The following is a 12,142-nucleotide window of genomic DNA, read 5'->3' as shown; positions in this document are numbered from 1 at the left end:
ATTTTCCTAATATTCTGAGAAAAGATATACTCACAAGTCCTAATATTAGGCCTGAGAACAGAGTTGCTAAGGCGAAAATTGCATAGGATCCCCAAACTGGTATTTTAAGGTCTTCTATAAAATAGTTATGGCAAGTCTAAATTTTAAAGAAAACAAAGAGTAAATATAATATATATATATATAATATATATATTAATATGTTATATTAAGATTGGGTAAATTAACTGGAATTAATTAAATTGGAGAACAACAACTATAAAATAATAGTTATTTTTATATATTTGAGGATTGTCATGTGAAAGAGGGACTTAAACTTCCCCTTTATCCTGGAAAGGAGAACTAGATGTAAGAAATAAAAGTTCTAAGGAAGAACATTTCAGCCCAAAACATAAGGAAAAACTTCCTTACAATTTATACTTGTTAAAATATGAAATTTTATTTCAAGAAAATTTTGTTATGATTTTAACTGCACTTATTATGAACTTGACATGTGCCAGGTAAAGAGTTCTCTCACTGAGTGTTTTTAGCAGAGATTGAATGACTACATGAGATTATAGTTTAAGAAGCTAGTAAGCAATGTTATGGATAGATTAATTCTTCCAGTCTTTACTGTTCTATCTCAGATTGTGCATTGAAAACATGCAAATAATTTATAGTAACTTATTGTTTTTGGTGGCAGTCCAAGCTTTTGATAAATAGGAGTTGAGGCAATATTACAGTACATAAATTTTTATTTCACTTTAAAGATCTAGATTGTTCTATAAAGTTTTTTAAACTTCTCTGCACTTCTTAAACTGTGTATACTTTTTTTTTCTTCAGAAAAACTACTTCCAGAATCTGCTCGTCTTTTGAAAAAATTGGAACAAGACCAAGAAGCAGATGAAGAAGATATTTCAGATGATGAGCTGGAGAATGAAAATCCATCAAAAAAAGACTTTTCACAGACTGCAATGAGACAACGCATTGTTAGCCCTCTTTCAGTAGTGGATAAATCTTAGTTTGTTTTTAGTTCACTTAAAAATTATTTTGAAAAAAGTATGAAAAATGTTAACCTTTTATTTTGAAATAACTGACTTGTACATTGTAGCATTTTAAATATTCTTTAAATAGACTCAACAGTTTACCTTTAAAAAATAATATTAGCATCTTTAATGGAAACCTGAAATAGGGTTTAAAAATAGTAATAAAACAAATGTCTTTTTTTCTTCAGTGATATCTTGTTTCTAAATATAAATTGAGAATTATAGGTCCATTTTATTACCTTCTACAAGAATTTAAAGAGTTTATGCTAATCAATTTATCCTAGAGAAAACAATTTGTTATTTATATAAAATTTCTTCTTCATTATTAGAAAAAATTAAGGAAAACTTCGCCTTACATGAGAATTTTTTGGTGTCTTGGAAAGAAAATATATTTTGCATAAACTTTTATCTTTTGTAGGGATGTAGGCCAAATTTCCCTCATGTCTACATTAATATTGTTAATGAAAGTGACTGCTCTTAATTAGAGTACTTCTTATACATGATTTTGAATAGATGAATTCCATGTTTTGTTTTAATTTCCCCTAATGGGTAGCAATCATGGCTTTTATTGGTTCTTTTCTGTAGAGTTAAAATATTCATTCCCACAAAAATATCTTTTATGCTTTTCTTTCTTTATATATTTTCTTATATCCCATATATATTTTAACTCAATTATTTTTCTCAGGATTGAATTAATTTTATTTCCTATGACCTTAAAGATCCTTTAAATTTCTTAGTATATAACACTCTGATCTTTTTGAAGAGAAGGAAAATATTTTTCATATAATCTGGGATCCAAACTATTATCTTAAATTTTAGATAATTCATAATAGGGCTTCTTTTTACAAATTTCATTTTCTTCCTGCAAATGAAAATGTTGAGATATTTATAAAATTTTAGCATTGTCTATTGATATTGATATCACTCGTGGAGTCCTATTTAGTGTCATTATTACCATGCTTTTCATTTAAATGACTTTTTTTTTTAAAAACTTACTGACAATTTTAACATCTGAACCACCTTGGGGCTAACTATATTTTAAATTATGAACTCTTCAGAAAATATTTTATAAACTTAGTTGTTTTAAAATTAGTATTTATTGGTAACTAGTAAAAAACTCCAGAGGATGGAAAAAAACAATTTATTTCTAAGCACTGATATATTTTGTTTCCATTAAAGAAAGGTCTTAATTCAGTTTTGCCAAGTTTGATACATATCATTACAGGGATTTTTTAAATAACATTTCCATGTTTTGCAAAAAGTGACATTCCATTTTCACTATATTAACTGTTAATTTTTAATTACTTAACATGACTGGAGAAATTTATTCATATTTTAGAGGGTTCAATCCTAGAAATTGTGACTTGATAGGAAAATAAGGATACAGGAAGAAACAGAACTTACCATAAGCCACCAGAGAAAAATAGTTTAGATCTTCAAAAACAATCTTCCTTTGTTGTACACTTCCTGAAGTCATTTCCTTCCACTATTGTGGAAGGAAATATTGTCATGAGTTCATTAATTTTGTGTGTAATTGTCATGAGTTCATTAATTTTGTGTGTAATAGTCTTTAGAAGGATTTTCTTTTAAATAGTGAATATTTTCAAACAAAAGCCTCCTGAATTTCAAGAATGACCTAACCTTTCATGTTACTCTGTATTTAAAAGTTTGTAAAAAACCTTTTATGTTACACTGTATTTAAAAGTTTATAAAAAAACAGTCCATAAATTTTTCTAAATATTTTACTAACTTTAAAAAATGAATTACTTTTTAGTTGTATATTAAAACAAAATAAAGAAAATTGATTTGAATTTGTAAGAAATGGTCATAGGAATATTTCACTACATTTAAATGTCTCAATATCTTGGGAGAAGATAGTGTTTTGTTTTTCAATCACTTTATATTTTAGGGTTGTTTTATTTCTTTCTTTTTTTTAAAATTAGAATATTTTTCCATGGTTACACAAGTCATGATTCCCCCCCACCCCACACTCCCCACTCCTGAAGCTGACAAGCAGTTCCACTGGGTTATACATGTATCATTGTTTAAAACCTATTTCCATGTTATTCGTATTTGAAGTAGAGTGATATTTTAACATCAAAACCCTAATGATATCCATATCAAACTGTGTGATTGATCATGTTTTTCTTCTGCATTTCTGTTCCCACAGTTTTCTCTGGATGTGGATAGCATTCTTTCTCATAAGTTCCTCTGGATTGTTCTGGGTCATTGCATTGCTGCTAGCAGAAAAGTCTATTACATTTGATTGTGCCATAATGTATCAGTCTTTGTGTACCACAATTTGTTCAGCCATTCCCCAATCGATGGACACCTCTTCATTTTCCAATTTTTTGCCAACACAAAAAATATAGCTCTAAATATTTTTGTACAAGTATTTTTCCTTATTATCTCTTTGGGGTATAAACCCAGCAGTGGTATGGCTGGATCAAAGGGCATGCATTCTTTTAAAGCTCTACACATAATTCCAAATTGCCCTCCAGAATGGTTGGACCAAGATCTGTGAATTCTTTCCATTTCAGTTTTATTTTGTTTAAGGATATCTTGGCAGTTTCCTTTGATAATTTCTTGTATTGTGATGTCAAAGCTTTAAGATAGTCCAATAATTCTTAAATTGTCTCTCCTGAATCTATTTTCCAGATCAGTTGTTTTTTTAATAAGATATTTCATGTTTTCTTCTGTTTTTTCATTCTTTTGGTTTTGTTTTATTGTTTCTTGATTTCTTATGGAATCATTCTTTCTAGTTGCTCAGTTCTAATTTTTAAAGCCTGATTTTCCTCTGTCAGGTTTTGGTTCTCCTTTTTCCTTTCTTCTTGCATGGCTTTCATTTCTCTTCCCCACTTTTCCTCTGCCTCTCTTTATTGGTTTTTGAAGTCTGTTTTGAGCTCTCCCAGAATCTGTTTCCAATACATATTTTTATTTTGGATTTTGCATGTGTTTGCTTTGCTTTCACCGTCCCCTTCTGTGTCAGTATCTTGTTCTTTGTCTCCATAAAAATTCTTTAGAGTTAGGTGCTTTTTTTTGTTTGTTTGCCCATTTTTCCTAACTAATTATAGGTAGGCTATGTTTTCTTGGAGGTTTCAGTACCCTCTTAAACTTTAGTCCTTCCTTGATGCTATTCTTAGCTTATTTTCTGAGTTTTTACCAGTTTCAGTTCTTGGAGGATGATGTGATGGTCTGAGGGCTAAGAGCTCTGAGACCCCCCTCCTCTTGCTGATTCAGTTAATCCTTGAGATGCTGATAGCTCAAAGACTTGCCTTAGGCTTGATTGTAAGCTTTTCATCTTACTTTGATCTTAATCAGGTGAGGAACTACTTAAATTTTAAATTCAGGCTTAGGTGTAAGTGAGGTTTTACTGTACACTAATCAGGCACACCCTTGATTGCCCTGTCTGGGAGCTCTGCCCTGAGTTTAGGCTAAAAGATCTGGGTCCCCCTTAGTACTATCAGCCACCCCAAACTTTGATCTATGTCCTCAACCCAAGCCCAGACTAGGATTCCTGGCTTTACTCTGAACCTGCACAGATCAACCCACTTCATCACAGACTGCCCTGGGCTTAGATTCCAGACTTCTCCAAGTTGGCTTGGACCACTATTTGCCCAGGCAGGTTTTCAGGATCTGAATGTTGACTTGGACTTAGGTTCCAAATCTAACTCCTTAAATTTCAGTCCTTCCTTGATACTATCCTTAGCTTTTTCAATTAAAAAAATTTTTTTTGTTTCTGCCAGTTTTAGTTTTTTCAATATGATATAATAGTCTGAGGGCACCTTCCACTGCTGATTAAATTAACACTTTGCATTTTGTAATTTTTTATTTTCTTGTTTATATTCTTTTACATTCTACATGTGGATTTTACTATTGTTATTGCAAATTTTGTATTTGGTTTTGCTTAGGTAATTGCTTATTGTAATTTCCTTTTTCCCTAATTTATATCCCTAGTGTAAGGTAGATGATAGAGATAGAGTAGATAGTTAAGTTTAATGTAAGAATTTTTAGGTAAGTAGGATATAATAACAGGTTTAGAATAAGGAGGGATTTATATAGTGATGAACATATGACAAATCTATAGATTTGCTCACATGCTCAGAGGACAGAATATAAAGACTAAGGGATAAGGGAAACTACAAAAGTTGTCTCTAAAAGAGAGAGAGGAGAATTTAGCCATGAATCCTGGGAAACGGTTCTAAAAGGATAAGACACTGCAGAGGAGGTTTGAGAGTTAACTGTCATTACACAACAGTCCTGTCTCTGAACTGGAAGGGGGAATGGCTGCTCCATCTGCTCCTGTAACTGAATAGTTTCGTGGAGAAACTTGGAGGGTTTGGACTTGGAAGACACTTAGGAGGAGATCTGGGTTTCCCTGCAGTGCTGTGGACAATTTGGCTAAGGTAAATCAAAAGGGTTTAACATCTGAAACTTTGGGTTTTTTATCTAAGAAGCCAACCCCAGGCTTGGGATAGGACTCATTTGTGAGTCCATTCTCACTAGCTCCTTTAGAGACAACTAAGATTAGTTGATAAAAAAATCTAGACTTCTTAGTCTAGAAAATTAGATGGTTTGGGAGTTTTTAGAAAGATGAGGGAGCTGATTAGTGCTTAAGAAGATCAGAAGGACTTCCTTGTGAGAGGAGTGTAGAAAGTGGGTAGAGGTAGAGCTTTGTGGATTCAGGGACATATTGGATTTTAACTTATCAGTTCCCTAACCTTAATAAGCAAAATAAATATGTGTTTTCTTATAATCTCAAGGGGTTTTACACGTTTCACTGGCCCTGGGAAGGGCCCTAGGTGGGTTTTTCATCATCAATCCCTCTGGGTCCTTCTATATCCACATATCTCCTTTTGGAGGTACATATTTTTTTCAGTTTCATTTCTTCTTGTTTCCTCATTTTCCAGGCATTTTCTTTTCTTTTAACTTAAAATACTGTTAAACTTCTGTTCGTATGGTAAAAGAAGTACTATTCCAAAGTTTAGGTTCTTTGCCAGTTGTACAGTTGTCTTCAGAGCTAGTCTGTAGATCTGTAAGTTTTCATTTCTTCTAAGATGGTGTGATATAAGGAGAGGTATGTTTAATACTCTCCCAGCCAGTGCTCACCACTTTTTTCTGCCTTAGTACTGTGACCACGGTCCACTGGTACCATAGTAGCTACAAGTACTAATATGTGATAGTTCTTCTTGCCCTGGTACCATGACCAAGACTGTGACCTGGTTTTGGGTATGGGCAATATAACAAGAGTCTTGCACTCAGAGCTAGCAAAAAGGAACCCATAATCTTAATCTTGTTCAGAGCAGTTCTCCATTTCCCTCCTTACTGTCTATGATTGAGAGTGCCTGAAGCCTTTATTGATGATTCAACCACCCCTAAGGCTTGTGCTGGCTCGCTGAAGTGGAAAGTAACTTGGCATAACAGCTTGTGATCCACTTCCATCCTGTTGTGATAGTTCTTTTGTGATGGCTGCCTAAGTTATTTTGGACTAAAAAATTATTTCATTCCATCCTTTTATGGGTTCTGCCAGAATTCATTCTGAGGCAATATATCAAATTGTTTTGAGGGCAATTAGCAGACATCAGGCAGGTCTATGTACCTTCTCCACTATCTTGGCTTGGCTCTAGTAGTGACAAGGTCATTCTTAACCATGAATAACCTGATTTCTTCATTTAAACATTGGAATCTTAGAATTGGATTTGTAATTTACCCATAATAAGAGAATCTGGAATATACTAGAGAATGTTGGCTCACATCCTCATTAGATATTCAACAATGGACTATCCAGAGGAGGGCTGAATAATGATCTTCCAAAATTGTATTTAACGACTCAAGACTGAATGAAATGTCTTTGATCACTTACAGAGATCACTGACCAATTTATTTGTAATTGCAAGCCTGATAAATTTATTTTCTTATTCGGAAGCCAGTCTCTTGAAATTTTTAGTCATCACAATAAGAATGTAGTATAACCAGAAACTGCTAAAAAATGCTTAGAAATACAAAAAAAGTAAAAAAAGAGAGAAAAGTAATAGTAAAAAAGCCACATTCATCTCATAACTGACCTTGAGACTATTCACATAGAGGAAAAAGATTGTTTTTGATGGATTTGGCTGGAGTCTGAGAAACTTTTCCTTGGAATATAAGAATAGTTGGACACCTGTAAAGTTATAATTTTTAAAAGGATTTAGACACCATACTCCAAGAAATCACCACCTCAAAGTGACCCAATTTAAATAAATTTATTATTTATTATTATTATTAAATATGGTCATTTAATAAAATAGAAGACATCCAACCATTCATAAAAAAACAGAAATTTTGATGTCCAAACACAGAACTCAAGAGAATCACCAAAAAGTAATTAAGAGAAGGGGAAGAAAACAAAAACAAAAAAAAACTTTTTTTGAGGGTCCCAATAACTTCAAATGATTTGTATTCCTATAATAAAAATTGATATTGGTAACTCTTAAAATTATTATTAAGACAACTAGATGAAGTATACTTAGAGGGAACAATGACAAATTGTATAGGATAAAATGTCAAGATATATACATGTATGTATAAATATATATTAAACTAGAGGTAAAAAAAGAGGATAATATTAAGAGAAATGGGAAAAGAGGCAAAATGGGGTAAATTTATATTTTATAAAGAAGTGCATGGTGGGAGCAGGGGAGAAGACCAATACACTGGAAGGGTAAATAGGTTGGAGATAGGAAATATTTAATTCTTACATGCATTGAAATTGACTAAAAGAGGGAAGAACAATCAGACCCATTGGGATAGAAAATTGATTCGTGCCCTATAAAGAAGTAGAAGGGTAACAAACAGACTGGTGGGGAGGGAAGCAATACTAGGGACAGAGAGTGTGGGAACTCAAAAAGACCCTAAAGAAAAAAAAAGAGGGGAATAAGAAGGGAGGGGGGAGAAAGGGAAATAAAATAAGGGTGGGGATTAGGGGGACTGATTAAAAACAAAACACTGATATAGAAGGAAATAGTGAAAGAAAAAAGGGCAGGTCAAGGAGAAGAAATCAAAATGTTGGGGAATACACCACTGGTAATAACTCGGAATGTGGATGGGGTGAACTCATCCATAAGACAGAAGCAAATAGCAGAGTGGATTAGAAACCAAATAGTATCATTTGTTGTTTACAAGAAACACACATGAGGTAGGTAGACACACACAGCGTAAAGGTAAAAGGCTGTAGCAAAATCTATTGGGTATCAACTGAGAAAAAGTCAGGAGTCTCAGTTATGATGTCTGACAAAGCCAAAGTAAAAGTAGATCTAGTCAAAAGAGATAGGGAAGGTAATTACATCCTGATAAAAGGCAGTATAGACAATGAGGAAATATCAGTACTCAACATGAATGCACCAAATGGCATAGCATCCAAATTTCTAAAAGAGAAATTGGGGGAGCTTAAGGAGAAAAGAGATAATAAAACAAGTAAATAAAACTAGTGGGAGACCTGATCCTTCCTCTATCAGATCTAGATAAATCAAACCAAAAAACAAGAGGTGAGAGATGTGAATGAAATCTTAGAAAAATTGGAGTTAATAGATATATGGAGAAAAATAAATAGGGACAAAAAGGAATACAACTTCTTTTCAGCAGCACATGGTACATTCACAAAGATTGACCGTGTGCTACGGCATAAAACCATAGCAAACAAATACAAAAAAGCAGAAATAATTAATGCAACCTTTTCAGATCATAATGCAATAAAAATAATAATTAGCTAGGGTACATGGAGAGGCAAACCAAAAATTAATTGGAAATTAAATAATATGATTCTCTAAAATTGGTTAAAGAACAAATCATAGAAACAATTAATAATTTGATTGAAGCGAATGATAATGATGAGTCTTCTTACCAAAATCTATGGGATGCAGCCAAAGCAGTACTCGGGGGAAATTTATATCCTTGAGTACATATATTAAAAAATTAGGGAGGGCAGAGGTCAATGAATTGGGCATGTAAATTATAAACTAGAAAATGAACAAATTAAAAATTCCCAGAAGAAAATAATTAGAAATCCTAAAAATTAAAGGAGAAATTAATAAAGTTGAATGTGAAAGAACTATTGAACTAATAAATAGGACTAGAAGCTGGTGCTTAAAAAAAACAAACAAATAAAATAGACAAAGTACTGGTCAATCTAACAAAAAAAAAAAGGAAAGAAGAAAACAAAATTAACAGTATCAAAGATGAAAAGGGAGACCTCACCTCTAATGAAGAGGAAATTAATGCATTAAAAATATTTTTGCTCAATTATATGGCAATAAATAGAGAAATCTAGGCAATATGGATGAATATCTACAAAAATATGAATTGCCTAGACTGACAAAAAAAGAAATAGAATAATCCCATATCAGAAAAAGAAATTGAACAAGCCATCAAAGAACTCCCTAAGAACCAGGGCTTGATGAATTCACAAGTGAATTCCATCAAACATTCAAAGAATAACTAATCCCAATACTATACAAATTATTTGGCATAATAAACAAAGAAGGAGTTCTACCAAATTCCTTTTATGACACTAATATGGTACTGATTCCAAAGCCAGGCAGACCAAGAACAGAGAAAGAAAACTACAAACCAATCTCCTTAATGAACATAGATACAAAAATCTTAAATAGAATACTAGCAAAAAGTCTCCAGCATATTCAGTATGATCAGGTGGGTTTATACCAGGAATGCAAGGATGGTTCAATATTAGGAAAACCATCCACAATAATTTACCATATCAACAAGCAAACCAACAAAAATGACATGATTATCTCAGATGCAGAAAAAGCCTTTGACAAAATACAACACCCATTCCTATTGAAAACACTAGAAAGTATCGGAATAGAAGGGCCTTTCCTAAAAATATTTAACAGTATATATCTAAAACCATCAGCAAGCATCATCTGCAATGGGGATAAATTAGAGGCATTCCAAATAAGATCACCTCTATTATTTAACATTATACTAGAAACACTAGCAGTAGCAATTAGAGAAGAAAAAGAAATTGAAGGTATTAAAATAGTCAGTGAAGAGACCAAGCAGATGATATGATGATCTATTTAAAGAATCCTAGAGAATCAACTAAAAAGCTAGTGGAAATAACAACTTTAGGAAAGTTGCAGGATACAAAATAAACGCACATAAATTATCAGCATTTCTATCTATTTCCAACACATTCCAGCAGCAAGAGTTAGAAAGAGAAATGCCATTTGAAATCACCCTAAACAAGATAAAATACTTAGAAATCTATCTACCAAGACATACACAGGAATTATATGAAAACAACTACAAAACACTTTCCACATAACTAAAACTAGATCTAAACAACTGGAAAAACATTAATTACTCATGAGTAGAATGAGCTAACATAATAAAAATGACTATCCTACCCAAATTAATGTACTTATTTAGTGCCATACCTATCAAACTACCAAGAAACTTTTTTACTGAATTAGAAAAAAAAACTATAACAAAGTTAATTTGGAAGAACAAAAGATCAAGAACATCAAGGGAAATAATGAAAAAAAAAAAAAACAAAACTGTGAAGGAAGGTGGCCTAGCAGTACCAGATCTTAAACTGTTCTAAAAAAAGCAGTGGTCATCAAAACAATATGGTACTGGCTTAGAGACAGAAAGGAGCAGAACCAACTTTAACATAAAATTGAATTTAAAAAATAGACTGGAAAAATGAGCAAACAAAAAAGGACACCACCATGTAAAACTACTATAGTGGCAAGGAAGCTCAAGACACAAACTGAAAAGAAGGTAACTACTTGAAGAACACCTATATGCAAAATTTTAGGCCCCAAAAGAATCCATAGAAGAGCTAAAGTGATTTTTTTTAAAGGAACAAAATTTATTTTAAAAATCAAATAAGAGAATTAGAGGAAAATTGGCAAAAGAAAGGAGTGTTACATGAGAAAATTATGAAAAGAGAATTAAAAACACAAAAATAAGCTGAAAATAACTCCTCAGGTATTAGAATTGGTAATGTAGGAACAAATTTCTCTATGAGACATCAAGAAACAATAAAATAAAGTCAAAATGCTGAAAAATAGAAGAAAATGTGAAAAACTGCTTATTTGGAAGATAAAACAAGAAGAGATCATTTTAGAAATATTGGACTACCTTAAAGTTTTTTTTTAAAGAGACTACAAAGGAAGTCTGCTGAGAACCAGAGGGCAAAATAGAAATTTTTAAAAATCCATGAATCACTCCCTGAAAGAAATCCCCAAATGAAAACTCCTAGGAATATCAGGGCCAAAATCCAGAGTTCTTAGGTCAAAGAGAAAATCCTGCAAGTAACCAGTAAGAAAGAATTCAGATACTATGAACCATTGTCAGGATCACACATGATTTAGCAGCTTCCACTTTATAGCAAAGTAGGAATTGGAATTTTTTATTACAGAAGGCAAAGGAGTTAGGATAACATAAAATGAGCATTTGTTGAAATAGAGGACCCTTAAGCGCACATGCTTAAAAGCCAGAGTGGAAATTTGACATTCAAGTACAAGACTCAAGAGAAACCTAAAAGTAAAAATGAAGGGGAAATCATAAAGGACTTAACAAGTTTACCTGTTTACATTTCTATATGGAAAGATGAACAACAGACTTTCTCATACTTAGGGCAGTTTAGAAGGAGTCTACTCAGAGGTCATAGACATGAGTCTACTATGCAGAAATTATCTCAAAAGAAGAAAGGAAGACTGAAAAAGAAGGATGCACTGGGAGAAGAGCTAAGGATGAGGGAAATGATCTTCCAGAAGTGGTTCACAAGGAAGAATTTTTGCACCAAATGGCATAGCATGCAAATTTTTGAAGGAAAAGTTAAGTAAGTCACAGGAAGAAAACTATAGTCATGAAGGGACATTAATTTAACCCTCTCAGATCTAGATTAATTAACTATAAAATAAACAAGAAAGCAGTTAAGGAGATGGAAACAATTATAGAAAAATTCGATACGATAGATCTTTGGAGAATTATGAATGGAAGCAGAAAGGAGCATAGTTTGCTTTTCAGCTGGCAGATGCTGAACTCCTTGAGATCTAGGAGTCAATGCTTAAGTCTGTCCTGTCCATTAGTTTAGAATTGGATGAATGGCTGAG

The 12,142-nt window shown here is 32.6% G+C and overlaps 1 protein-coding gene across 1 annotated transcript in view; it reads left to right on the top strand.

Annotated features, from left to right (window-relative positions):
* Window positions 1–998, top strand: part of TMX1 (thioredoxin related transmembrane protein 1) — a 50,750-nt gene extending 49,752 nt beyond the window's left edge. The window contains exon 4 of the mRNA XM_044659942.1: window positions 820–998. Coding sequence (XP_044515877.1) covers window positions 820–998 — 179 coding nt within the window. The remainder of the gene's footprint in view (window positions 1–819) is intronic.
* Window positions 999–12,142: the final 11,144 nt, after the last annotated feature.

This window comes from Gracilinanus agilis, chromosome 2, assembly GCF_016433145.1.
Source record: "Gracilinanus agilis isolate LMUSP501 chromosome 2, AgileGrace, whole genome shotgun sequence".
Lineage (NCBI taxonomy): Eukaryota > Metazoa > Chordata > Mammalia > Didelphimorphia > Didelphidae > Gracilinanus > Gracilinanus agilis.
This window is presented reverse-complemented; position numbering and strand designations above follow the sequence as displayed.